The sequence below is a fragment of the Numenius arquata genome, chromosome 24 (genome assembly GCF_964106895.1).
Source record: "Numenius arquata chromosome 24, bNumArq3.hap1.1, whole genome shotgun sequence".
Classification (NCBI taxonomy): Eukaryota; Metazoa; Chordata; class Aves; order Charadriiformes; family Scolopacidae; genus Numenius; species Numenius arquata.
In genome coordinates, this window is record NC_133599.1 from 5,023,910 (window position 1) to 5,049,226 (window position 25,317).

A 25,317-nucleotide genomic window follows, 5' to 3' on the forward strand; every position below is an offset into this window, starting at 1 on the left:
ATGAGGAAGCCTCGGAGGAGGTCCCGGCAGAACTTGGAGGGGAGACGTTCTCCCTCGCCCTACAGTCTCAAGTGCTCACCGACTCGGGAGACTCTGACCTACGCTCAGGCCCAGCGGATCGTGGAGGTAGACATCGATGGGCGGCTTCATCGCATCAGCATCTACGATCCCTTAAAAATCATCACAGAGGACGAGCTGACTGCCCAGGACATCACAGAGTGCAACAGCAACAAGGAAAACAGCGAGCAGCCCCTTTTCCCTTCCAAATCTAAGAAAACACCTTCCAAAGGCAAAAAGAAAGAGCCCTGCTCCAAACATGCACCGGGGACGTCTTTACACTTGCCCCAGCCCAATTTCCGCGTGGTGGACTTCTTTAGCCAGCCCGATGCCCCACCTCTCCCTGCCGCCTACTACAGGTATATCGAAAAGCCTCCTGAGGACCTGGACGTCGAGGTGGAGTATGACATGGATGAGGAGGATCTGGCGTGGCTGGAAATGGTCAACGAGAAGAGAAGGGACGATGGTTACGGGACAGTTTCTGCTGACACTTTTGAGCTGCTGGTGGACCGGTTGGAAAAGGAGTCGTACCTGGAGAGCCGGAACAACGGGGCTCAGCAGTCCCTCATCGATGAAGACGCCTTCTGCTGCGTCTGCATGGACGATGAGTGTCACAACAGCAACGTCATCCTCTTCTGTGATATCTGCAATCTGGCCGTGCACCAGGAGTGTTACGGCGTGCCCTATATCCCTGAGGGGCAGTGGCTTTGCCGCTGCTGCTTGCAGTCCCCTTCTCGCCCAGTGGATTGTGTCCTTTGCCCCAACAAAGGCGGAGCCTTCAAGCAGACCAGCGATGGCCGCTGGGCTCACGTGGTTTGTGCCATCTGGATCCCAGAGGTCTGCTTTGCAAACACTGTGTTCCTGGAGCCCATCGAAGGGATAAGTGACATCCCCCCGGCTCGGTGGAAGCTCACATGCTATATCTGCAAGCAGAAGGGCATGGGAGCTGCTATCCAGTGCCACAAGGTGAACTGTTACACTGCCTTCCACGTCACCTGTGCCCAGCGAGCTGGTCTCTTCATGAAGATCGAACCCATGAGAGAAACCAGCATCAATGGCACGACGTTCACCGTGCGCAAGACTGCCTTTTGTGAGAGTCATTCCCCACCTGGGATGGTGAAAAAAGGGGCTCCAGCTGCCAGTGGTGAGGGGCGGGAGGACACTGTGAAGGAGGAGGGAGAGGAGGAAGCCAATTGTGGCCCTCCCAAAGGGTCTCTGAAAAAGAGCCAAGTGAAATTGAAGCAGAAAATCAAAAAGGAGCCAGGTGACATGACCAACGGGCGTTCGTCTGTGCCCATGGTGACAGTCGCACAAATCCCCTCTTACAGGTGAGTCTTGCAAGCGGATGAGAAGGAACGGGACAGGGTCTGTTTTGAGGACTCCTTCCCTCTCATCGTTGAAGGTGGAAGCGCTGTCTGTGGTCAAGACCCAGCGATAACCGTGTTCAAAGCGTGCTCTGCAGAATCATCCCTGACCCGTGTTCTTCCACCTGCGTGTCCCTGGCACACTGGTTTTTCCTGCTTTGCCAAGCAGTTGCCCCAAACTGTCGTGCAGGATCTGTGGTGGTCCCTAACAGCAAACACCTGTCCAGCATCCGAATTTACCTAGATGGCCGTGAAAGTGTGTTTAAAATGCTTCAGACATCACAAGTCCGGAGAAGGGCAAGGAAGCTGGTGAGGGGTCTGGAGAATAAGTCATATGTGGAGCCGCTGAGGGAGCTGGGGATGTTCAGCCTGGAGAAAAGGAGGCTGTGGGGAGACCTTCTCATTCTCTACAACTCCCTGAAAGGAGGGTGTAGCCAGGGGGGGTCGGTCTCTTCTCCCAAGGAACAGGTGATGGGACAAGAGGAAGCGTCCTCAAGTTGTGCCAGGGGAGGTTCAGATTGGAGATTAGGAAAAAATTTTACGTGGAAAAGGTTATTGCACATTGGAATGGGCTGCCCAGGGAAGGGGTTGAGGCACCATCCCTGGAGGTATTTAAAAGATGGGTTGACATAGTGCTTAGAGACATGGTTTAGTGATGGTTTGATTGTATCAGGGTTAGGTTGATGGTCGGACTCGATGATCTTAAAAGTCCCTTCCAACCCAGACGATTCTATGATACTGTGATTCTCCGTTGGCAGGCAGATAGAGGTCATCCTGCTATTTATTTATTTTTTTTAAAAATCTCATTTCATAGTTTCTTAATTCCGCCTTTTATTACAGAGCATATCAGACTTGTCAGTGTTGCAGACAGTTTTGAATGTGGCTGTGCATTTTTTCCTCCCAGCTCTCTCTCTCATGCAGAACTAGGTAGTGCTGAATTTTCATTTGGTGCCTGAGGAAGCGTGGTGATGTGTCGCTGGTATTTTAAGAGATAAGCTTTGGAAAACTGCTAATAAGGCACCACATATAATCTAACAAATGCTTTGAAAAGGTTAAAATAGGTGCTATATTATTCTTGGACTCCCATCACGTTAGTTTGCCAGACTTCAGCTTAAAAACATCAAACTTAAATGACCCCCGGGAAAATTCTTGACACTGAAAGTAGATTGGAAATTAAGTCTGGGCACTGAATCGGTGACTGTGTACTTTGTGCTGGGGCAAGTGCTTGGTGAGAACCTCCAGCCAAGCTGCTTCTAAAATTACGTGGGGTAATGGATTTAAACTGAAAGAGAGGAGATTGAGCTGAGATGTGGGGAAGAACTTCTTTGCTGTGAGGGTGGTGAGAGCCTGGCCCAGGTTGCCCAGAGAAGCTGTGGCTGCCCCATCCCTGGAGGGGTTCAAGGCCAGGTTGGAGGGGGCTTGGAGCAACCTGGTGTGGTGGGAGGTGTCCCTGCCCAGGGCAGGGGGTGGCACTGGGTGGGCTTTAAGGTCCCTTCACACCCGCACCATTGTCTGATTCTATGAAAATAGGGATATATTGTATAAAACAGGCACATATGTCTTCGTGGTGGGAAGATCCCAGGTTGTACCAGTTGCAAGCATAGTTCAGAACCTGCATTGACACAACACAGGGAAACCTGGTATCGCCAGCGTCCGCAGAGTTGCGATTTGCTTTGCAGTTGGCTCCACGACACCTCTTTTTGCTTCCTTCAGGCTGAACAAAATCTGCAGCGGCCTCTCCCTCCAGAGGAAGAACCAGTTCATGCAGCGGCTCCACAATTACTGGCTGCTGAAGCGGCAGGCGAGGAACGGGGTGCCCCTCATCCGGCGCCTGCACTCGCACCTCCAGTCCCAGAGGAACGCCGAGCAGGTACTGTTCCCCAGCTGAACCCACCTGGGAGGATGGAGAGCTCGTATCCCAGGGGAAATGTGCTTGATGCACAGCTGGGAAGGGGATTGAGGGTGGAAGGATCAGAGGGTGACCTGATTTCAGCTGAGTTATCAGTGGGATATCCATCCTGCCACTGAAATTGGTGCCGATGAACCAGCAGGTAAGAGTTTTCCCCCTGAGTCAGGAGACCCGGGATTGTGCAAGGGCGTGATGGGCCCGTAGATGGATCTCGTAGATGAATCATAAAACCACGTTCCTCGCAAGTGATTAAAGATCCCCTCCTTGAGAAAATGGGTGTTAGCTCCAGAGTCCTGGCCAAATTCCAGTTTGGGTCATTCTTCCTGCTGCTTCAATTTCCGACTCTCCCATGGCCATTCATGTGGAAGTTTAGACATAATCGTCAGCTCTGGACTCCTTTGCTTCCTCCTCTGAGCTGGTGTCCAGAGTCACTCCATGCTCTGTGGCACGAGAAGCAGTTGAAGTATCGAAGCAGTCGGACTCTACCCTCTAACACAGCCTGGCAGGAGGCATCGTGCACCTTGTGCGCGTATATTTTACCATAGCTGGAGGAATTTATAGGTTTTTGGTTTGTATAAAGACTGCTCCGAGTGATTAATAAAGAAAATATTTCCCACTCATCAGCCTGGAGCTTGGGGAAGTGCAGCATTTCCTTGGTGTATTAAGTTGGCAGTTTACCATAAGTAACTTCTTAAAAATAAATGTCCTATAAATATAAACCATCCAGATCTCGTGAAGCAGTTGTCCTCTCTCAGCAATCACGCGAAAGTGTACGTACTTCAGCTATGTCCTCAAAACTGTTTGAAAAGCTACAGATTTAGGAGAGGGAGGAAGATTTGCGTTGTGAAACCACTCAGCTGTGTCTTGGAAGGTGTGAGCTCATCTCCCAGCCGTGGCTGTTCCTTTGTGTTTTGGTGAATCTCTCTCTGTGGCTCTATTTCTTATTGGTTATGAAGAGGATAATAATAGCTCTTTTCCCCCATGCTTTTGCTCGCCTTGGCTTTACACTCTAAAAGTTTTGGGCCACCTCTTCAATGCACGGCAGCCAACAGAAGGAATTGCCAGCCTCTGTAATGAACTTGGATATAAAGGAGGGTGGAAATGAGCATGGAGTGAAGCGTGTTAACGGAGTGTAGCTACAGCATGATTTAGGCCTAACTTCAGAGGTAACATAAAATCCAGAAAGGCTGATGTTGTGTTCCTAAATGCTGTAGGAAGAAGATGTCCTGAACAAGGGACAAGTAGAGAGGAGGAAGACTATGAGAGCAATTCATGGGGGGTGCCTAGAAAGAGGGGGGAAGCGCACAAGCCAGTTGTATTTTTTCATCTCACCCCACTGTTCTCTCTCACAGAAGGAGCAGGACGAGAAGACCAGCGCAGTGAAGGAAGAGCTGAAGTACTGGCAAAAACTGCGGCATGACTTGGAGAGGGCCCGGCTGCTCATCGAGCTGATCCGCAAGAGGGAAAAACTCAAACGGGAGCAGGTAGGGAGTTTTGGCTGTCGAGTTGCTGCCCTGAGCTCCGGTCCCGTGGGAGCACCCGGCGCTGCAGGAGGCGGGGGAGGAACACAATGGTTTTTCTTGAGCCTTTTCGTAGAGTTTGACTTTTGGATGTGCAGAGTAGCCGTCTCTCCCTGTGTCGGTCACAGGCTTGTGCTGCTCAGCCTCTGCCCTCAGAACCAGGGCTGGGCTGCAGAGCGCAGGGAAGGTGCGTTTGTGTAACTAACGGGGGGGTTATTCCTGCCCTCCAGCACCCCTTCTCTATCTGGGCATGGGCTGGGCGTTTTGCAGAGTAGAAGTTGGATCTCCTTTAATGTTTATTTCAGGAGTTTGGTAAGACCTATTCCAGAGAGAGGTCTAAATCACAATTCTGCCCTTCATTTTTAAAGTTAAAAATTCCTGTGTTTTGTCCTCTGAAGTACATTTTTGAGAAGAAGCAGTCTTTTGAGATGGAGGCCGTTTACTAATTACCTCTTTGATCTGTGTGCAATTCTCCAAGGCTGCACCGGTTATTTCCCACACTTGCCAGCTTTGCCTGTCGAGGGTCTTTCCTTGCCGTACCTGCTTGGATGCTGCAGCCACAACGGTGCTCTCTGCCACGAGTATTTTCCACAACAGCTTCGTGAAAGAGTCTCCCTGCGTAGGGGGAGCCTGCACCCCTGGCCTTGGGCACTGCCTGGGTGCTCTCCCTGCCCCTGGGTGCTCCTCCTGTCTGCAGGGAGCCCGGCAGAGGGAAAGCAGCATCCTCTGGGATCACTGCACCTCTGCAAGCTATTTTTTTTGTGGCCAGAAACTACCCACAGCTTTTCTGGAGTCTTTTTGATGCCGGCACTGGTTCATTTGCTACGTTGTCCCTGATTTAAAGCGGTGGCTCAGCCCTGCTTGCTGTGTGCACATATTTTAGGTAGGAGGATCAAAAAAAAAAAAAAAAAAAGTAAAAAAAGAATCACTCTTGGGCTTTGTTTCTGTTTGCTTTTCATATCTTACTATGTCCATATTACAGTTGGCTAAATCCATAAAAGCTTGTTGAAACTACGGTGTGCTTTATAAAAGGATAAGGGTATCTCAGAGCTCTGTCCCAGCCCAGCTTTTGGCTGAAGGATGCTCCAGAGCCCTCAGTCTTTCCTGTTTTGGGGGGAAAGAGCGTGGTCTTTACATCCGTCTTCCTTCGTTCTCTTATTGATGCTGTCTTGTTGCTGAGCACATCAAATACAGTTTGCTGGATGTAAACAGACTCGCTTGCCTTCGCTACCGACGTGGTTGATTTCATGACATAATGAGGGATTATAAGATCAAAGAAATTAAAGCGTTAAAGGAGAAAGAAATACTTCTATCCTGTTCCAGCCTCCTTTGAATAGAGTTTCAGTGTAAGAGATCAAACCGGTGCTACGACTTGTTTGCTTGAAATCAGCCAGTATTAGAGACTTCACAAAGGATGTAAGAAACTGTGTTAGGAATTTGCGAACATCTAACCACGGTTGTTTGGCTTCTGCCTTGAAGTGTGAGAGCTTATATCTTAAACTTTGTTTATGCTCTGTAGTCTAATTATGGATGCTGTTGCTCATGTAAACGCCTACATACTTTTAACTTTTGTGTAATGGTGCTAATTGGCATAATGATATCTGGAGGCAGGGAGTTCTACAGGGTAATTCACCAGGCATGAAAAGCGTCTTCCTGTTTTCCTTTTTAGTTGTGTTATCTTTTAATTTTATGGGGTTTTCTCTTGTTTTGGCTTTGTGAGATGGGATAAACAGGAGTTCCCCATACAAAAGGGTTGGACTGTGCAGTTGAACTCTGCAAAGTGCTGGGTGTTCATGCGCCTCCTGCACATGGAGGGGACGGGGTGTTCGCCAGGAATTCTACAGCGGTGACTCTACCTGACCGGTGGCGTGATGACCTGAGGTTTCCATTGCTGGGTAAAGCCAGGGTGATGATTCAGGAGAAACCAGAGGGAGACACCACTCACGTACTCTGTCCTCACTAACTGTGCTCACGGCTGTTTTCCCGGTCCCAGGTCAAGGTTCAGCAGGCTGCTATGGAGCTACAGCTCACCCCTTTCAACGTCCTTCTGCGCACAACGCTGGACCTGCTGCAGGAGAAGGACGCTGCCCAGATCTTCGCAGAGCCTGTTAACCTGAACGAGGCAAGTCTCTTTCCTAGAGGTGTCTTAACGGGTGGTCGACGAAGTATTGCTGGGCAGAAGCTCACGTGCTGGCAGAAGCACAATCCACCTTGTCCCGAGCTGATGGTGGACTAAAGAATATCTTAAAGAGGACTCACGATGTGGGGGTCCTTCCAGGCCGAAAAAGGGTATTGTTTTCTGGAAGCTTCAGCACGTCTCAGCCAAGTAATGTTTTGCAGAGCCAGGATGTGTCTGCCTTGCCTGGGTGACACAGAAATGAGCTGCTGGCACTGTCCCTTGCTGGTGGAAAGGGCATTAAGAGTGCTTATGATGGATGCGCTCTAGTTGGCTAGTAAATGGTTTTTGTAATTGTACAGGTTTTATATGTTTAGGTTCCAGATTACCTGGAATTCATTTCCAACCCAATGGATTTTTCCACCATGAGGCGGAAGCTGGAGTCCCACCTGTACCGAACATTGGATGAGTTTGAGGAAGACTTTAACCTTATAGTTACCAACTGCATGAGGTATAATGCTAAAGACACGATTTTCCACCGAGCAGCTGTCCGGCTCAGAGACCTCGGAGGAGCGATATTGCGTCATGCACGGCGGCAGGCTGAAAACATTGGCTTTGACACTGATGTGGGGATTCACCTGCCCGAGTCACCCAAAACCGAGGACTTTTACCGCTTTTCTTGGGAGGATGGTGAGTTTTAGTAACCTTTGATTTCCAGGCAGATCATAACTGTTGTGTCCTTTGTTCTGAGCATGTCACTCAGCCTGCATGAGAATCACAGCCATCGTTCAACACACTAGAATTTTCCTATCCATTTATTTACCTAAACATATATCTTAACTCCTTCATGGCATCAAAGAGCAGGATTTCAGGTGAGCTGAGCGCTCAGAGCTCGGTGAAGCTTAGCTCCAGCTCTCCCAGTGCATGTCTGACTGCCCATGCTGTTAGATTTGTGCCGTGGCTGTAGTACAAACTCGGTATTTTAAAGAATTTTTTTGCTCTGAGGAAAGCTCATACATTTCATTGTAAATTGGCAAGGTATAGAGCAACTGGGTTAGATGGAGGGGGTGATGTGGGGTTAAGGTACTAGAATCAGAGCAGTCCTCCTCACTGAGACTTTCCATTCACGACACGTCCATTCCCATAGCTGTCTTGAGGTGCAGCTCCAAAGCATTGGTGGAATAACTTGGCTAAACTTCGTACAGAACACTGCTGCCATCCAGCACGCAGAGCTCACAGCCTGCGCTCCGTTTCCTAAACGTCGCAGCCCTCTTGGATGCCGATGAAATGAAATTTGTTTTGGTGTGTGGTAGCAGAGCCCTCGGCTGTCTGCCCTGCTCCGGTGGATGCCAGCCCTTCAGCAGAGCCAGAGGAATGGCAACCACGTTATGTTTTGGCCAGTTCCATTCGTGGTCTGGTTTTGTCATTTAATCTGGCAATGAAATAGGTTTCTGCCAAGGGCCTGGGGTGTGAGGTGTCTTGTGTGGGTGCAGGCACGTGTCCTGTCACTGTTGCCTCTGGGACAGTAATGGGAACTGGAGGGTAGTGCAAGTCCAATCAGCTGCTCTTCACCCAGAGGAGGTCTGAGCTCCAAGGTTAACGATTCCTAAATCCCTGAACTAAAGCAGTTGGTTCATGAATAGCAGCAATGGGAACTAGGGATGGCAACAATCCCAAATGCTTCTTCAAGAAGCCTTGCTCCTCCCCTTAACTGCTACGCTCTCTTTTGATGCAGTGGATAACATCCTCCTCCCGGAGAACCGGGCTCACCTCTCCTTGGAGGCCCAGCTGAAGGAGCTGCTGGAGAAGCTGGACATGGTGAGCACCATGCGCTCCAGCGGCGCCCGCACGCGACGCATCCGGCTCCTGAGGCGGGAGATCAACTCCGTTCGGCAGAAACTGGCCCAGCAGCAGAACAAGACCATGCCCAACGGGGAGTCTGTGCCGCAGGAAGAGGGGCTGGATAAATCATCCAGGGAAGGGGACGAGGAAGGGGATAAAGGTGAGTGGTTGCAGCAGGATTTTAGCTTCAGCTCGCCCAGTGCATGTCAACACCCAATACCTGCTTTTACTCCTGTTGGTGTGTCTGGTGAAACACCGGAATGGCTGTTGGTGGTTTTGGGAATAACTAAAATGTTCAAGCAGATTCTTCATTCCTTTAGCAGACGATGCCAAGCCCCCACACCCTCCGACCCTGGAGCCCACAGGACCTGCACCCTCCCTCTCAGAGCTGGACTCTCTGCAGGACCCTCCAACGCTCAAACCCATCAGTGAAAGCAAATCCTTGAATCAGCTGCAGAAGAAGGTGATGTCAGACCGGGAGATCTTCGAGAAGAAGGCTCTGCAGCGGGAGAGCCAGGCCTTCCAGCGCCTGCTCAGCGACAATGGCCTCAACGGACTGGCCTTGCCACCCACAGACACCCCTTCCAGTCCCCCATTCAGTGGTGTGGGCCGACGGACATCTGTCCTTTTTAAAAAAGCTAAGAATGGGGTGAAGCTGCAAAGAGGGCTGGACTGCTCCCTGGAGAATGGGGAGGACCATGGGGAACGACCAGCTCGGAAGCGGCCGCAGGGCAGGACCTGCAGTGAGAGCGATGGAGAGAAGTCGCCCAGGCAGGCGGGACAGAGAGGTAATTCCTTGGGGTTCCTCTTCCTTCTGTACCCTTAGAAACTGTAAGATGGGGCCGAGGGAGTGGGAATCCTGGGACCGAGACATCTGCATCTGAACTGCTCACCTGAAACTCACTTTATGCGCGGGGGAGACAATCGCTGTAGCCAGAGGTGCCTGGTGAATGCTTCATCTCTTCTACAAATTTCTAAAATAGGGCAGACAAGACTTGTCCTTAATGAGTGATAGAATCAGAGAATGGTTTGGGTTGGAAGCGACCTTAAAGATCATGGAGTTCCAACCCCCTGCCCTGGGCAGGGACACCTCCCACCAGACCACGTTGCTCCAAGCCCCCTCCAACCTGGCCTTGAACCCCTCCAGGGATGGGGCAGCCCCAGCTTCTCTGGGCAACCTGGGCCAGGCTCTCACCACCCTCACAGCAAAGAATTTCCTCCTGAGATCTCATCTCCATCTCCCCTCTTTCAGTGTCAAACCCTTCCCCCTCCTCCTATGGCTCCCCTCCCTGATCCAGAGTCCCTCCCCAGCTTTCCTGGAGCCCCTTTAGGGACTGGAAGGGGCTCCAAGGTCTCCCCGGAGCCTTCTCTTCTCCAGGCTGAACCCCCCCAACTCCCTCAGCCTGTCCTCACAGCAGAGGGGCTCCAGCCCTCCCAGCATCTCCATGGCTTTCTCCTCTGCCTTCTCCTGCCTGCTCTGGGCTTGGGGATGCTCTCAGGGGTCATTTACTGTCCCCCCCTGCCTGTCTCTGGACGTGGATGTTGTCTAAGCTCGGAGGTGATCCCAGCTCTCTGTGTAGGCATCCCTCCGGAGTGCAGAGCTGTAAATCTGGCAGGGAAGGGAAGATTTCCAGCACTGTCAGCATCTGGGGCAAAGAAGTGAAATATTCCACTTCTGGCTACAGCGACATTTGCACCGGCTGGAGAGGAAGGTGGTGGGGAGCCACCTTCTAACCAGGGGGAATTTGCTTCCCCGGTGTCTGCTCTGTCCACTGGAAAACCTCAGTTCCAGTGATTGAAGCAACAAGGTTTTCCTAGAGCAGTTTTTTCTCAGCAAGGAACCTGTAACCGAATAAGCTGTGGTTTTATGTGCCTGTTCCCGGGGGCAGGGGCCAGACCGGCAGCCGGGCCCAGGGTGAGGCAGGGAGAGGTCCGTGGCAGCCAGCATGAAACCTCCATGTCTTTTCCAAGATGAGCAAGTGGTTCATTTCCTGGACCCTGGCCTTGTCCAGTGAGCAAGACACTGTGTGGAGCTCTCCTGTACCATCCCTGGGCACTTCTCCAGCACTTGCTTCTTAAGAAACAACCTAATTTTTCATGTGTCGGGGTAGAAATACCTTTTATTAGTCACCTTTGGGTTGCAGTTAAGTCTGGGGAACTCTGCACAGGATTTCCCTCAGCATCTGTAGGGCTGTGAGTCACGGGACAGTGACCCTACCTGAGCCTTGGTGGCATCTCTGTGTGTTGCTGCTGCTCTTTTGGGCTGATTCCCATTTTTTTCCTCACCAGCAGTGACGAACGGCTTCGCGAAGCACCCGGAAAGCGGCTCTGACTCCGAGTGCAGCTCTGGCCTGGGCGGTGGACTGGGGTTTGAAGCCTGCAGGTAAGCGCAAAACCGTTCCCCAGAACACCTCCTATGTCTGGATTAATCTGCCTGGTCTTATCATTCATCTTCTTTGTCAAAACCAGCCCAAACTATTACTTATTTTGTGTGTTGACCCTAAAGACAAAAAGCTTCTCAGATTCCATCCTGTTCTCTTAAGCTATGGGTCCCAAAAGCAGAGCTTGATTTTTTTTTTTTTCAAGCAAATGGGTGTCTGTTACACTTCTGTTTCTCAGCACATACACATCCTCTCTGCCATTGCACACCTTCTTGCAATTCTTGAGAGCCAAAGCTAGAAAAACCTTGAACTCAGATGTCAAGCCCAGCCCTGCGGGTGAGTCTGAACTTCTACCACCCGCTGAATTGCTGCTTTCTTCCTCTCGGGGGTTTAAAAGCAGAACTGGGCACTTCAGACAGGACTGAGCAGACTAAAAGCGAAGGTGTCATCGTTTGGTGAGATGCAGTAGGCGTTCATGGCTACCATATTCATTTTCTGGTCTTATCTACCCATCCAGGCCTCCTGTCACTGGCTCAAGTCATTCCACAGCCCTTTCCCTCCACGGTAAAACCTGTGTTATGTGAGAATCCCGGTCGTGTGAGGGCCAGGCTGAGAACATTTGACCTCGATGGCTAAGATTGTCCAGGACAGGCAGAAACAAGACTTTCTTAGCTGATATTCTTAGTAATATTTTCAGTGCCTTGAACATGTCGTTGCCCTCTGCTTGTCTTTGACGACCCATCACTAGAGAAATACGTTCAGGCTTTTTATGCTTCCTCCCGATGCGTGTGCTCGGAAAGTCCTGTAAGAACCCCCGATGTCAGTTGGGCATTTAAAATCGTAAAGCTCCCTGCACACACCCATTCTTGGGACCGGGGCTACAATTGAGAACTAATAGCAAATTATTCCGCAGCAGGGTTGAATCCCAGGAGCAGTTTTTTAAATAAAAACTTCTCTCTGCCATGCAGAGTGATCCTAAATGTTAGCTGTCAAAAGAGGTGTATAATTTTGCAGTTGTAGCTAAGGTTTGATTGATGTTTCCATTATAAATCTGCTCGCGAAGGCCTTTGTGCCCATGACAAAGGGTAAGACCCTGGGTTTGGAGGAGCATATTTTGGTGTGAGGGCTTTTCCCTGCGTCAGAGTGATCCCACCTCCCCAGGTAGCTTCTGGGAAGCACGTGGTGCCCCAGTAAATTATTTCCCTTAGAACATGCTGAGCCCCTTTAGGGGAATCTCCGGCTCTTCTCTGAGGTGGGACACCCACCCACTTCTTCATCTCTCCCCTCTCCTCTGGGCTGTGAGCCCCCATCTTCAGCTCAGTCATTGCCTTGAGTCATGCAGAAGCCCTTCCTGGGGTGAGGATGCTCTTGGAACAGGACCAAGAGCTAGAAACTCCCTGTCAAACCACGTCTTGGCCTCATGGCCCCACGGTATTTGCCTCCGTTTTGCCAGCTCTAAGGGAGGGGGACAAATCTGAATTCACAGGGGAGCATGGGGACTTGTTAGGTGATGTTTGTATAGTACTTTGAAGATGAAAAGTGCGATGCAAGTGCTTATTACAATAATTGCAAGCGATTCACAGAGCAAAAATTACATTAGAGCTATGTGACACCCACAAAACAAGGAATTAAAACCAAGCTGATGTCTTATGGATAACTTGTACAATTGATTCTATTTAGGAAGACCTCTGTTTACAGCTTTTTTCTCCACTCTTTTTGAGCACCAAAATCATTCAGAGTGGGCTGGTGATTAGAAAATTGTAAATAAATACATAAAAAGAGTAAGTGAAAAAATATGATTGCTTGAGGTGGAGAGGGTCCATTTTCTGATGTTCAGGACAGGGGCTGATAGAGTCCAATTGCTTACGTGCTCTCCAGCATGAAGGCTTTGCTGGGTTTCTTCCTCATCGCTTGGTTTCCATTAGGCCTCTCATTGCTCATGGCAAAACTGGGGTGATGTCCAGTCCAGAAGGTCCAGAAGGGACGTATTGATGTTTTGCTCAAGAATTCAGTGTTCTTTTCATGTCGAGGGTGCACCGGTACAGTAATTTTGTATTTTAAACCAAGCTGAGGACTGCAGTTACTTGGCTTTGTTTCCAAGGGTAACCTGTTTTCTCCTAATATCCGCATTTCCATATTTTTCTAACAGTGGTTTGATGCCTCCCAAGCGAAGTCGAGGGAAGCCGGCTCTTTCCCGAGTGCCCTTCCTGGAAGGTGTGAACGGAGACTCCGATTACAGCGGCTCAGGTGAGCACGGCTGCGCCTCAGCCCCGTGTTGGGGAACCCTCTGCTCCGCTCCCACCACACCGCAGGGCTGACATCCATGGGAACCAGGGGGAGCGGGTCTCAATCCACGCTAGGAACCAGTCCCGCATGAACTCTCCAGGCTGCTGACCTGCCCGTGTGTTATTACCTGCTTTGTTACAAATTTAGGTTATTGCATAAAAGGTTTTTCTGACTTTGCTGCTTGCCTGTGCCCTGCGTTCCCCTCAGATGGGTGCTCTCTGTAGGTCTGGTGTGTGTAATGTCCCTGCCATCCTGGCCTGTGTCAGGAACCGTGTGGTGAGTAGGACTTGGGACATGATCGTCCCCCTGGACTGGGCACTGGTGAGGCCCCACCTCGAGGGCTGTGTCCAGTTTTGGGCCCTTCACCACAAAAAAGACATTGAGGGGCTGGAGCGGGTCCAGAGAAGGGCAACGGAGCTGGTGAGGGGTCTGGAGAATAAGTTTTATGCAGAGAGGCTGAGGGAGCTGGGGGTGTTCAGCCTGGAGAAAAGGAGGCTGAGGGGAGACCTTCTCGCTCTCTACAACTCCCTGAAAGGAGGGTGTAGCCAGGGGGGGTCGGTCTCTTCTCCCAAGGAACAGGCGATGGGACAAGGGCAAACGGCCTCAAGTTGCACCAGAGGAGGTTCAGATTGGAGATTAGGAAAAAATTTTACATGGAAGGGGTTATTGCACGTTGGAATGGGCTGCCCAGGGAAGGGGTTGAGGCACCATCCCTGGAGGTATTTAAAAGGTGGGTTGACATAGTGCTTAGAGACATGGTTTAGTGATGGTTGTATCACAGTTAGAGTTGATGGTTGGACTCGATGATCTTAAAAGTCCCTTCCAACCCAGACAATTCTATGACTCTATGGTTCTCCTGATTTGGGACTAGTTCTCTCTCTGACGCTGCAATACAAGCAGTGAATCATAATGATAAGAAGGGTCTCTCCAGAGATGTCTTCACAGCTGGTCCCTCTTGTCTGGCTGTTGTTGCTTCCAAGGTCTTTGTAACGAAGTCTTTGTCACTGAGCTGTACTTCAGTAAAATCAAATAACGCTCCTCCTAATTCTACCCAAGGCACTACACCCATCTTCACACGACCAGATTCTTGTCTTACGGTGTGTCAGTGATAGAGTTACTGCAGGTTTATGCAGAAATCAGGATTCAGCTTGGAGTCCCTGGAATGCCTGTGCCTTTCCACGCAGCTCCCGTACGCTCCTGGCTCCCTGGAAACCGTTATTATCCCTGACCCCGCAGTGATCTGCTTCGGGGATGAGCTCACAGAGGAGGGCTGGGAGCGGGAGAGTTGGAATCAGTGGGACAATTCGGTGGCTTTGAACATCGTTTCATTAATGGAAGGATACGTCTAGGATGCAATAGTGGAGAAAGCACATCAGATCCGTCTCGGCAGGGCACTCGTTTGGGGCGTACTCAGCATTTTCTAGATTGAGCCTGACTTGTGGTAAAGCCAGTGTTTGGGCATTTTCCCCCCCCAGAGCAACCACTACTTGCTGTAAAATTCACATTAATGAAGATTACTCCTTTTCCAGGGGCAGGAGCCCCTGGAATTAGTTATTCCATTAGTTATTATTATTAGTTATTATTATTAGTTATTAGGATTAGTTATTCCTGTCTTGAAGGGATCTTTTGCAGTACTTCTGACTTAAGTTTGAAGAAATTGATGGCTGATAGACTTCTGCCAAGTAGACCCAGGCATTTCCTGCAGAGATCAAATAGCCCCAAAGCATATGGCATCAGAATCACAGAATCACAGAATGATAGAATGATATGGGGTTGGAAGGGACCTCTGGAGATCATCTCCTCCAACCCCCTGCCAGAGCAGGTCCACCCAGAGCAGGTCCCACAGGAACGTGTCCAGGCGGGTTTTGAATGTCTCCAGAGACAGAGACTCCACCACCTCTCTGGGCAGCCTCTTCCAGGGCTCTGCCACCCTCAAAGTGAAGAAGTTCCTCCTCATGTTTAGGTGGAACTTCTTATGTTCAAGTTTGTGCCCATTTCCTCTTGTCCTGTCCCTGGGCACCACTGAAAAAAGACTGGCCCCATCCTCCTGACCCCCACCCTTTAAGTATTTATAGGCCTTGATCAGATCCCCCCTCAGCCTTCTCTTCTCCAGACTAAAAAGACCCAAGTCCCTCAGCCTTTCCTCATCAGAGAGATGCTCCAGGCCCCTCATCATCTTTGTAGCCCTGAATAGCCTAGAATAGTCTAGATATTTGTATTTAGGAAGAACGAGAAGGAGCATTCTGAACAGTGGTCCAAATTAATCTTAGATACAGCTTCAGCAGTTCCATTGAGGATGGACTTGGCTTGGTGGAGCCTGATGGGCCAAATTCATCTCTTGTACACCCATTTGGTTTCGGTGACAGAGCAGCTATTCACCCCAAAACGGAACTTGATGAATATTTCCATATTAAAGAGTTCATCTGAAGCTGCATGCGTAGACTTAGACCCATGATTTAGGAGATTGTAGCTTTATTTTGGTGTATGAGAATATATGAGAACATGACTGTAGTGACAGAGCATAAAGAAGGCTGGACATTCACTGTGGCCAGGCTAGATCTCATTGCAAGTTAAATTTTAGCAAAAATTTACTGTAGATGAAGTGTGTGTCTAACCACTGCTGGAGAGGTACCGTGGCTTTGTGTTTTGCTCTAGATCTTGATGAAATGGCCTGGAATTACGCATGTGTGCACACAGGAATGATTAAATGTATGTTCTTGTGTGATGAATAGCTGGACAATAGGTTTGCTGTAAAAAACAAGGTGAAATTCCAGCTTTCTGCTGGCTGAGGATGTAAATAGGTTAAAAAAATGAACAAAATATTGGCAGTATGTGTTAAGTACAACAGTAGTTCATCCTTTTTAGCTGAGACAACGCAGACCGTTGTGCCTGGGTTAATGACGGTGTGGTTTCTTGTGTTACCATAACCCCCTTGCCAGGACTAAGCCGTGTCTCTTCTGTCCCTTAGGCAGGACTCTTCTGATGTCCCTGGAGAGCCAGGCTGAGCTGGAGCCCCTGGAGCTCGTGTGGGCCAAGTGCCGTGGTTACCCCTCCTACCCTGCCTTGGTGAGTACCCCCGTCCTCTCGGGGTCTGTCCCCACTGCACAGGTAGCCCAGAGCACGGTGCTGGTGTGCAGCACAACCAGACAGAAAAGGAAACTTCCCCAAATCATCCAATATGTCTTTTTTTTTTTTTTTTTTTCTTTTTTTCCCCCCTTTGCACAGTTAATTTTCCCTGTGCTCATTGTTTCAGAGCGTTGCGGAGGATTCATAAAGCATCGTTCTGTTGGTGCCAGGGGTAGGAGGAGGTCTTCCCTCTCCTCTCCTGTTCACTCTGGGGGTGTGGGGAAAATAAATCAGGACTGTTGGCATGAGAAGACCTAAATTTTATAAAGCAGGCACCGGGTTCCACTGGTGTCTAACTGCCCGTGCATTTTCCTATATAGTGAGTACAGCTCCATATGTAGGTGCCCAACTGGCCTTGTGATGTATATATACAATATATTTATTGCACTAACCATATGTTTGATTTAAATGTGAGAATATATGCACGTGTTTGCACCTGGTCCTTCGAATGATAGTTCCTTAATATTTATCCAACTTTGGATATTTGACTATTAATGTGACATCCATAAACCCGGCTTCAGTGAGCACCGCACTCAGTTCCAAAGCAAGACGTGGCAGCGGTTGCTGGGAAGTGCCAGTACCACTGTGGGCTTTTAAGTTAAGTTGTCAAAAAAGATGGCTGAAGTAAGAATAGAAGTTAGAACATGAGATAGGCTGGCTGTATGGTGTTATTTCTGCTGCTTTTAAATATATTCCTTGAGACGTGGCTCTTCCTGCCGTCTCTGCCCCGTGTAATTTCTGCACGGCTGCAGCCATCCCCTTAAATATTACTTTTAGGGTTGGGATCGCTGCGAGAGACGGCGCTTGTGGCTGCTGAGGAATCGCAGGGGGTGAAACAAGTGTAGTCACCGCGGAAATTACCTGGCTCTCTCCATCCAAGCGGCAGAGCTGTGACACCAGCCGTGAGCTGACACGGCGTGTGTGCCCAGCCACGGCCGAGCGTGTTCCTGATGCCATCAAAAAGAGCAGATTCTGCTTAAAAGAGTGACCCTCAGCGATGCTCTTAGCCCAGAGCAGAGATCTGCTAGCCATGGTGGCCAGCCAAAGCATTTTTAGATCTTCGTGTGGCTGCAGCCGAAGTTAAATTGTGCTTTAGCGTGGCTTTAAATGGTGAGATTGTCCCCCAAAAAAGGCATTTTTTAAATAGCAGTCTGTTACCGTAGTAAAGTGTCTTAATAAATTCCTCCAGCTGGCAAATGTCAAAGCCAAACTGCTTTTTCAAGCCCTCAGGAGTGAGGATCAGGAGGCAAAGAGGACTTAGACCGAGTGTTACATCCACCCTGTGCTGTTCCCTTCTCCCGTGATCACGCAGCACAGATGTTGGACACTGACATTTCTGCTCCGTACGGGGAGAATCGATGCGTCTGTTGTTACTTCTCTCCAAAATAACTACAGTCTGTGCTCCCCACCCTGGAAATGCTGGTCGATTCTCCCAACGTGGGCCTGATCCTGATTTCTGATCTAACAGCAGCATAAATCTGAGCGATGCCGCTGAAATCAACTGCGTCGCGCCAGAGCTGTTGTGAAATCGCATTAGACCTGCTGAGAACAGCAACGGTGTTACATTTATCCTACAAGTTAGGACTGAGGGAAGGAAATCCTTTGCTGAACACAAAAATACTGAGTTTGTGCTAAATTACCAATTAGTGTAAATACATCTGCGCATCCACACAGAGCCACGTATTTATGTCTTTTCTCTTTTTTAAGATCGGATGCTTGGCCTTTGGACTGACTTCCCTTCCTCAAGGACAGGAGAATTATTTAAAAACTGCCATTGAGACAGAGCAAGCAATTTTGATTCCCCATCCTAATTGTCCAGCTTGGATAGACTGAAAGAACAGGGAAAAAAAAAAAAAAAAAAGCATTCTCTGCAGTACTTGAAGGGTTTTGTGCTTAATTATCCTTTCCCTGTGTCACCAGATAATCGACCCCAAGATGCCGCGCGAGGGTTTGCTTCACAACGGGGTCCCCATCCCCGTGCCCCCCCTGGACGTGTTGAAGCTGGGGGAGCAGAGGCAGAGAGAGGCAGGAGAAAAGCTCTTCCTCGTCCTTTTCTTTGACAACAAGAGAACCTGGTGAGTGTGTGGAGGCAGACGGGGATCTGTGAGCGAAGAGGGGAGATTTAACGTGCTCTTCGGTATACGGGAGCCCACAGGGATTACGGTGATGATGTTACATGTAAATTGGAGAATTTAAATATGCAGCAGTCGGGAAGAGCCTAAATGAGGGCGCCAGCCTGCTTTTCCCTGGCCCAGGACATCTGAGTGCTCCAACTCCACAGCCAGCAGCCCAACATCCTTCACCCAGAGGTCACATCACCACAAAGATACCAATTTAGTAGTCAAAATCTGCAGCCAGTTAAGAGCATTTGAGTTGAAAACAGCAGCAGACCGAGCAGCCAGTTCCACTGCTGCGCAGAGGATTTGCCAAAAATCTCCAGGGTAACATTTTCAGAATGCTGGGTTTGTTCCGTATTTAGACTTGCCTGATTTTTTAGAGGTGCCGAATACCTGCAGTTTTCAAATCAAGATATTTGCTCTAAGGTGGAAAAATGTGGGTGTAAGACCTGGTTCAGGGCAAGTGAAATATCTCAAAGGCCTTTTACCGTTCTGTCTCGGACAGACTGAATCTGCTGATTTTAGCATCGGTGGTTGACCGTGCTCACACGGTAACAATAACCCACCCAGATATAATAAGCCACAAACCAGTGAAGTGCCTTAAAAATGAGCAATAAGGCTTTAAAATCCACGTATGAAACAATGGGAAACTTATAAAATTGGAGCATTACGCTGGAAGAGGTGAGTCCCAGAGGCAGACAGCCGCACGCTGAACCCGCTGGATTATTTAAGCAGCAAATGCCACGTGGGAACACGAACCAAGCAAACGAATTGTCACGCCGGAGGCAATCCCTGTGTGGAGCTGGGATCACAGGGATCGAGGATCCGGAGAGTTTATTCCACAGACAAGAGGATGCTGGGCCTTGGGGTGCCCGTGGGAATGGAGGAGAGAATGGGCTTGCCTTTCCTTCTGTTGCTGCATCTGTAAAAAAAGATGCCAGGGGTTTAAAAAGAAGCCTCGTGGTACTTTGAGAGCCCTTCTCCTGCTTATTTTCCCAGGGATGCTCTTTGCTGGCATCCCTGGAAGGGGTTTGGGAGAGGCTGCAGCCAGGCAGCCCTGCCAGAGAGAGCATCTCCCGTAAAGGAGCAGGGAAAGGCCAGGGGCTGGAGGAAGGAGGTGAGCGTTGCCCAGAGGCTGTGTCACGGCCGGAGGGAACAGCCAGCGGGGAAAAGCAGCAAGGGAGAACGTTCCCCCTACATTTTGGGGCTGCTGCAGTGTTTTATGCAGTTCAAAGAGATGGAGACAACGCGGGCAAAGGAAAAGCACGTGCCACCTTCTTGGGAAGCGGAGAAAGGGGATCACATCGGCATCACTTGATGAGTGGTTTTGTGTCCTCTGGGGAAAAGAGGTGCCAAGGGACACGCTCCCGAGGTTTTTTTATTAGTACACTGCACTGTTTTGCTGTCCCCGATTCCGAGAACCCCTTGATGCAGGACATGTTCTTCAAAGAGGCACTAATGATTTGTAGCTGAAAAATCAATGGCAGCGCCACGCTGCCGGTTGCTGGAGTCATCGGGTTTGGAAAACCTAAATCCAAACTTGTAACTGAAACCGCCTTCCCAATAAAAATCAGCATTTCCTCAGCTCTGCCCTGCTCTTGTTGAAGACGAGCTCTGGGAGATGTTTATGCTTCTAAGTGGCCACTTAGGTCCTTGTTTGCAGTTTGTGGGAAGCTGAGGCGCCTCAGGAAAGTCCTGAAAACCCCTCTTAGTGCCGGAGCCCAACTCCGCTGACTTCACTGGTGTTGCAGAAGGCTCTCGAAGAGTGATGGTGGCCCCTTGTCTTCGTGGTGAAGATCAGCTGAACTGCCCTGGGTTGCCCAAGGGCTTGCAGTGGCCGAGATTTAACTCCTCGGGGCTGGGCTTCGTTAGGAAAGATGGCTAGCGTGTTTCGGAGCTGGGCTAATGACTGCACGATAAAAACTTGCTATAGAAAAGGCACTTGTAATTTAAGTCATCAGTTGGTTGGCATCAGTTTGGGCGTGGGACATGTCTACTGGAAGCTGCCTGATTCGGGATGATACTCAGTTGTAGTCACCCAAACCCTGATGTTTACAGCCTCTTGGAACAAGACTTGGGGAGAAAATACTGTGAGGGTGGTGAGAGCCTGGCCCAGGTTGCCCAGAGAAGCTGTGGCTGCCCCATCCCTGGAGGGGTTCAAGGCCAGGTTGGAGGGGGCTTGGAGCAACCTGGTGTGGTGGGAGGTGTCCCTGCCCAGGGCAGGGGGTGGCACTGGGTGGGCTTTAAGGTCCCTTCACACCTGAACCATTCTGTGATTCTATGAAAACCTTACTTTCCACCATGGAATTCCCTGTATTTGCTGCTCTGTGGAACGCGGGAGTTGCACAGTTGTGGAACACAGGTTTCGGCTGGAGCTCTGAGGAGCGTTGAAAGCCTTGAGTGAGGACTCCAAGGAGAGAGAAATCTGTGCTGGTGCAGGAAGGCATTTTGGCCACAGGTGGTTCCATGTCAAATGCAGGCATTTTCACTGAATTTTTTTTCAGTGAAAAAACATTTAAACATTTGTAGCGTCGTTGTGGGGTGTTAATTATGAACAAATAGATGACATGAACGTAGCTGCTCCGGGGAGGAGGTGACAACCAGTGACTAATGGCTGCTGAGGGATGTGGGGAATGCTGGAGGAGCTGGAGTACTTGGCCGTGTCTTGGAAACTCTTGGGACAAACTCCTCGGCCTGTTGCAGGTGTTGTAAGAGCCAGGGACATGGGGGCAGTCAGCCTCCCGCAGAGGAGCGTTGCGAGGGCAAGAGGCCTCCAGGTATTTGCTCTTCATTCCCTGGTTCCCCTCCCGATGCCCTCGGTGACGGGTTTTGTGCTCCCTTTTGTGCTGCAGGCAGTGGCTTCCGCGTGACAAAGTCTATCCCCTCGGCGTGGACGACACCGTGGACAAGTTAAAGATGCTGGAAGGTCGAAAAACCAGCATCCGCAAATCCGTGCAGGTGGCCTACGACCGAGCCATGATTCACATGAGCCGCGTGCGGGGAGACCATCCCTTCGTCACATCCAGTTACCTGTGAGGGGTCGGGGTGGCCCGTCCTCCTTTTTTTCTTCCAGACCCTGCGCCCCGGCAGAGGGACCGTCCTCGTGCGCCGGGCAGAGGGACGCCATCACCGCTCCTCCAAGGACCCTGAAACGTGCCAAAAAAAACCAAACCAAAACAAAACAAAAGCCCTGTCCAGCTTCTTTCTGAATGTGTCTCGCCGAAGAGCTGGCAGGAGGTGACGTGTAAGAGTCTACAGGGGCCAGGAGCGAGGGGAGCCAAGGTGAGCGGCGGCGGCGCTGGGGTCTCCAGACCCCACGCACCCTCCCTCGCCCCCGGGGGTTTTTTAAGTCATCAGCCAGCCCCGAGTGATTCCCGGGAACCTGTCACTGCTGTAACCAATCCAGGATCCTTTGTGGAAATCCCAACTGGACTTTCTCGTGCCAAATTCACCCTGACCATCATTGGCCTTTTCTCGGTTGGTTTGTGGTTTTTTTTTTTTTTGATTAAATGACTTTAATTCTCCCATCACATTGAAAAACGAATCGTAGCTGGGAGTTTGCGGTAGGGTTTTCCTGCCTACGTCCGTCCTTGTTTTTCCTGTTGGATTCCTCTCCTTGCTTTTAGAAAAGCTTGTGGTAGTTTGGTGCCCGGCCCCTCCGCCGCACACGCTGACACGCGCAGACGCACAGAGCTTTAAATACAAAAAGCAAATTCCCTGATTCCGTGTGTGTGTGTGTGAGGGGGGGGGGGGCGGTGGGTACATCCTGGAAATTAATTTGGTAGTTTCACATTTCAATTCCCATTTCTGTGGCCGTGCTTGTTCCGGTAACGTTTCAGATCGTGGTTTATATAGTACTGAGCCTCAGCAAAGATAACTTCCTTTTTTTTTTTAAGAAGCAAAACTCATTTTGGAGGTGTCCGAGGAGCCGGAGCAGCTCTGCAGGCGCCGAGGTCGATCAGGGTTGGAGGGAGATGCATCTTTTGTGTTGCTTTATGCACATTTGGTGTCAGGCTCCTTTTCCTTTCTTCCCTTTTTTGTTGGTTTTGGTTGGGTTTTTTTTCCCCTGTCTCTCTGCCCCTTTCCCTCTGGCTCGGTTTGGGTTGAAACCAAGCGCTAACGAGAGCACACGACCATTTATGCCTTTTCTCCTTTTCCTGGATCCTTTCCCTGGTGGCGTCATCCATGAAAATCCCAGTAAATCCAAGCTCTGCAGACAATCCCTGGATTTTTTTTGGGTTTGCAAAAAAAAAAAGAGAAAAAAAAAAAACCAAACGGGGACAACTGCTGTTTGGGAAACTTGATGACGAAACCTTTTCTATTTAAGCCAAGGACTTTCCGATTTCTGGGATCTCTTCTGTTGCGTCTCCCTTTTTCGCTTTCCCATTTTACGAACCAAAGGTGCGGAGCAAAGATTGTAGATTGAATATCATCATTTCGCTTTTTAACTCGATATTTTTTTATTATTTTAAACTTTTTCATACTGAAGAGAATGTGGGGTCAAAATAATAATAATAAATAATAATAATAATAATAATAATTAATAGTAATGACTAGTGGGGAGTAATCACTGCCATTTCTACTTGGTCGACTTTTTTAAAATACCACTTCTTATACATTGGGACGTGGAACCACGCTTTAAGGAAGAGATTCCTGTAACATAAAGAGAGATGGGGCATAGGATTTTGTAAAAAATAATGAGGATGCCTCTGGAGTGTGGGGAGGGAAGGATGGTGTGTATATAGTTGTAAAATATTGTTCTAAATTATTTAGACCTATTTGTCACCATTCTTGGAAGTCCTCAGTTGTGTTGCTGGGTCTTTTATATGCACACGGTGTAATTTATTTCAAGGAACATACACTTTTCCAGGTGGTAGCTCAGCTGTGGACTTGTGACCTGTGTATATGTTTTAAGATCTTGGGATTTTGGGGGGGGGGAGGGAGGGTTCGGTTTGGTTTTGTTTGGTTTTTTGATTTGTTTGGGTTTTGTTTCGTTTTTTTTTTTGTTGTTTTTTTAAATGACATTTTAGAATTGGAATTGGCCGATATCCTGCTGTTGCTACGGGACCTAAACGTTACTGTCAGTCTGCTGTAAAGCACAGATCGCTCTATTTATTGTAGAAAGTGAGTTTATTTGCTTTCTAGAATTGTTTATATCAGATGATATAAGAGAGGTAATAAGAAAATCTATGCTTGTAAAGAGAAGAAAGAAAGAAGAAAAAAAAAAAAAGCTAATTTTACCTACTATAATCTGACTGTCTGAGACTATATTTTCTCTCTGAGAAATAAATGTTCTAATGTATAAAAAAAAAAAAAAAAAAAAAAAATGAAATAGAGTCCTTCCTTGCCAGTGTTGTCCTGAGGATATCTCCTACCGGGATGGTGTTTATTGGTCCCGGTCGTCCCGGACGCGGGCGTAAAGCGGTTGGGACAGGGACAGGCAGGGGACACGCAGGGTCTTCTTGTGCTGCCTCGAGCATCTCCCGAGGTGAGTTTGTTCCCTGGGTCCTTGGGTGCTGCAGGATGGGGTCCCACCTGGCTGGGGGTGGCCGAGAGCCCCGAAGGGATGGGAACTGGGGAATTTGGGACTGGAATCCCCCCTAATGATGCTGATGGTGGGCTGGGGGCTCCTGCCACGGGCAGGCTCCTCCAGCAGATGGAGGGGAGCTGACCCACGGCCGAGGTCCCCGTTTTCTCACCTCGGCAGGGCTCCGGTGTCGTCTCTCTTCCCTCCCGGCACAGGGTGGCGTTGCCGCAGGTGATGGTGCACCATCAGGAGCCCTTTTCCTGCCCGGACACCAGATTTAGCTGGAGCCTTCTGGTATCGTTCCCCTCCACCACGAGCACGAAGCCCTTCTAGGGCCAGGGGCACAGACCCACCGCCGTGATGCAAAACCCCACAGCAGCCGGGGGACAATCTCCCCCTCCCCATCGCCTTGGCAGCCGGAGTGGCCCAAATTCTGCAGGGGACAGACACAGTCACCCGCTTCAGGGTCACATCCCGGCTCTCGCCTCCCTCCCCAGCCTCTGCCCGCCCGTCCTCACACAATCATCAGCTAAATCCATGAAAAGCCCCAGTTTTTGATAATCTCGCCCCGGCCGCTGCGCTGTGGTGGTCTCTGACCCTCATCCCAACCGAGTAACGAAATTCCCGTTTTCCCGCTAATAGGTTTGTCCTTTCAGATGCTTCTGCCTTTACTTTGAAGGCTGGGGCTCTCCGGTACCAGTTTGCAAAGCTGGGATTTTTCCTGCCTGCATCCAGCCCTGGCAGCAGCATCTGCTGGGATCCGCCGGGATCTGCTGGGATTCGCCGTTCCTCCGGAGCTGGTGTGAGCATCCCCCCCCCCCCCCCCCCCCCCCGGGGCTGTCACCTTCGCCTGAAACCAGTAATTAATTTGCAGTGGTGGCAGCAAAACCTCCTGGCAGAGAAATTTACTTTCCCCTTGATGAGGCGGTGGGAGTTGCTTGGGGTTGTCGAGGGCTTCGGGTGCAGCCCCCAGCCTCGTCCCAGCCCTTTCTCCCCGTTTCCTTTCAGAGTCGCAAAAAACCCCCCACAACCCCTAAAATCAATGAAAAGAAGAAGGTCCCCCGGCTCGTCG

At 49.8% G+C, this 25,317-nt stretch overlaps 1 protein-coding gene across 2 annotated transcripts; it reads left to right on the plus strand.

The window, feature by feature from the left end:
* Window positions 1-22,253, plus strand: BRPF3 (bromodomain and PHD finger containing 3). 2 transcript variants are annotated; one of them, XM_074163138.1, is made up of 12 exons: window positions 1-1,385; window positions 3,135-3,291; window positions 4,683-4,814; window positions 6,844-6,972; window positions 7,344-7,656; window positions 8,702-8,968; window positions 9,129-9,596; window positions 11,098-11,191; window positions 13,339-13,436; window positions 16,444-16,541; window positions 18,522-18,676; window positions 21,571-22,253. In XM_074163138.1, exons 1-12 carry the CDS (start codon window positions 1-3, stop codon window positions 21,752-21,754), a joined length of 3,480 nt encoding a protein of 1,159 aa, XP_074019239.1. In that variant the 3' UTR covers window positions 21,755-22,253. The 2 variants fall into 2 exon arrangements, with proteins under 2 accessions (XP_074019239.1, XP_074019240.1); XM_074163139.1 differs by having other exon boundaries at window positions 9,132-9,596.
* Window positions 22,254-25,317: the final 3,064 nt, after the last annotated feature.

Excerpts from the sequence above, each read along its gene's own strand:
- BRPF3 (XM_074163138.1), top strand. The coding sequence starts at position 1 with ATGAGGAAGCCTCGGAGGAGGTCCCGGCAGAACTTGGAGGGGAGACGT. Across the intron at positions 3,292-4,682 it reads CCCAGAGGAACGCCGAGCAG|AAGGAGCAGGACGAGAAGAC; the intron begins GTACTGTTCCCC and ends TCTCTCTCACAG. Across the intron at positions 18,677-21,570 it reads TTTGACAACAAGAGAACCTG|GCAGTGGCTTCCGCGTGACA; the intron begins GTGAGTGTGTGG and ends TTTGTGCTGCAG.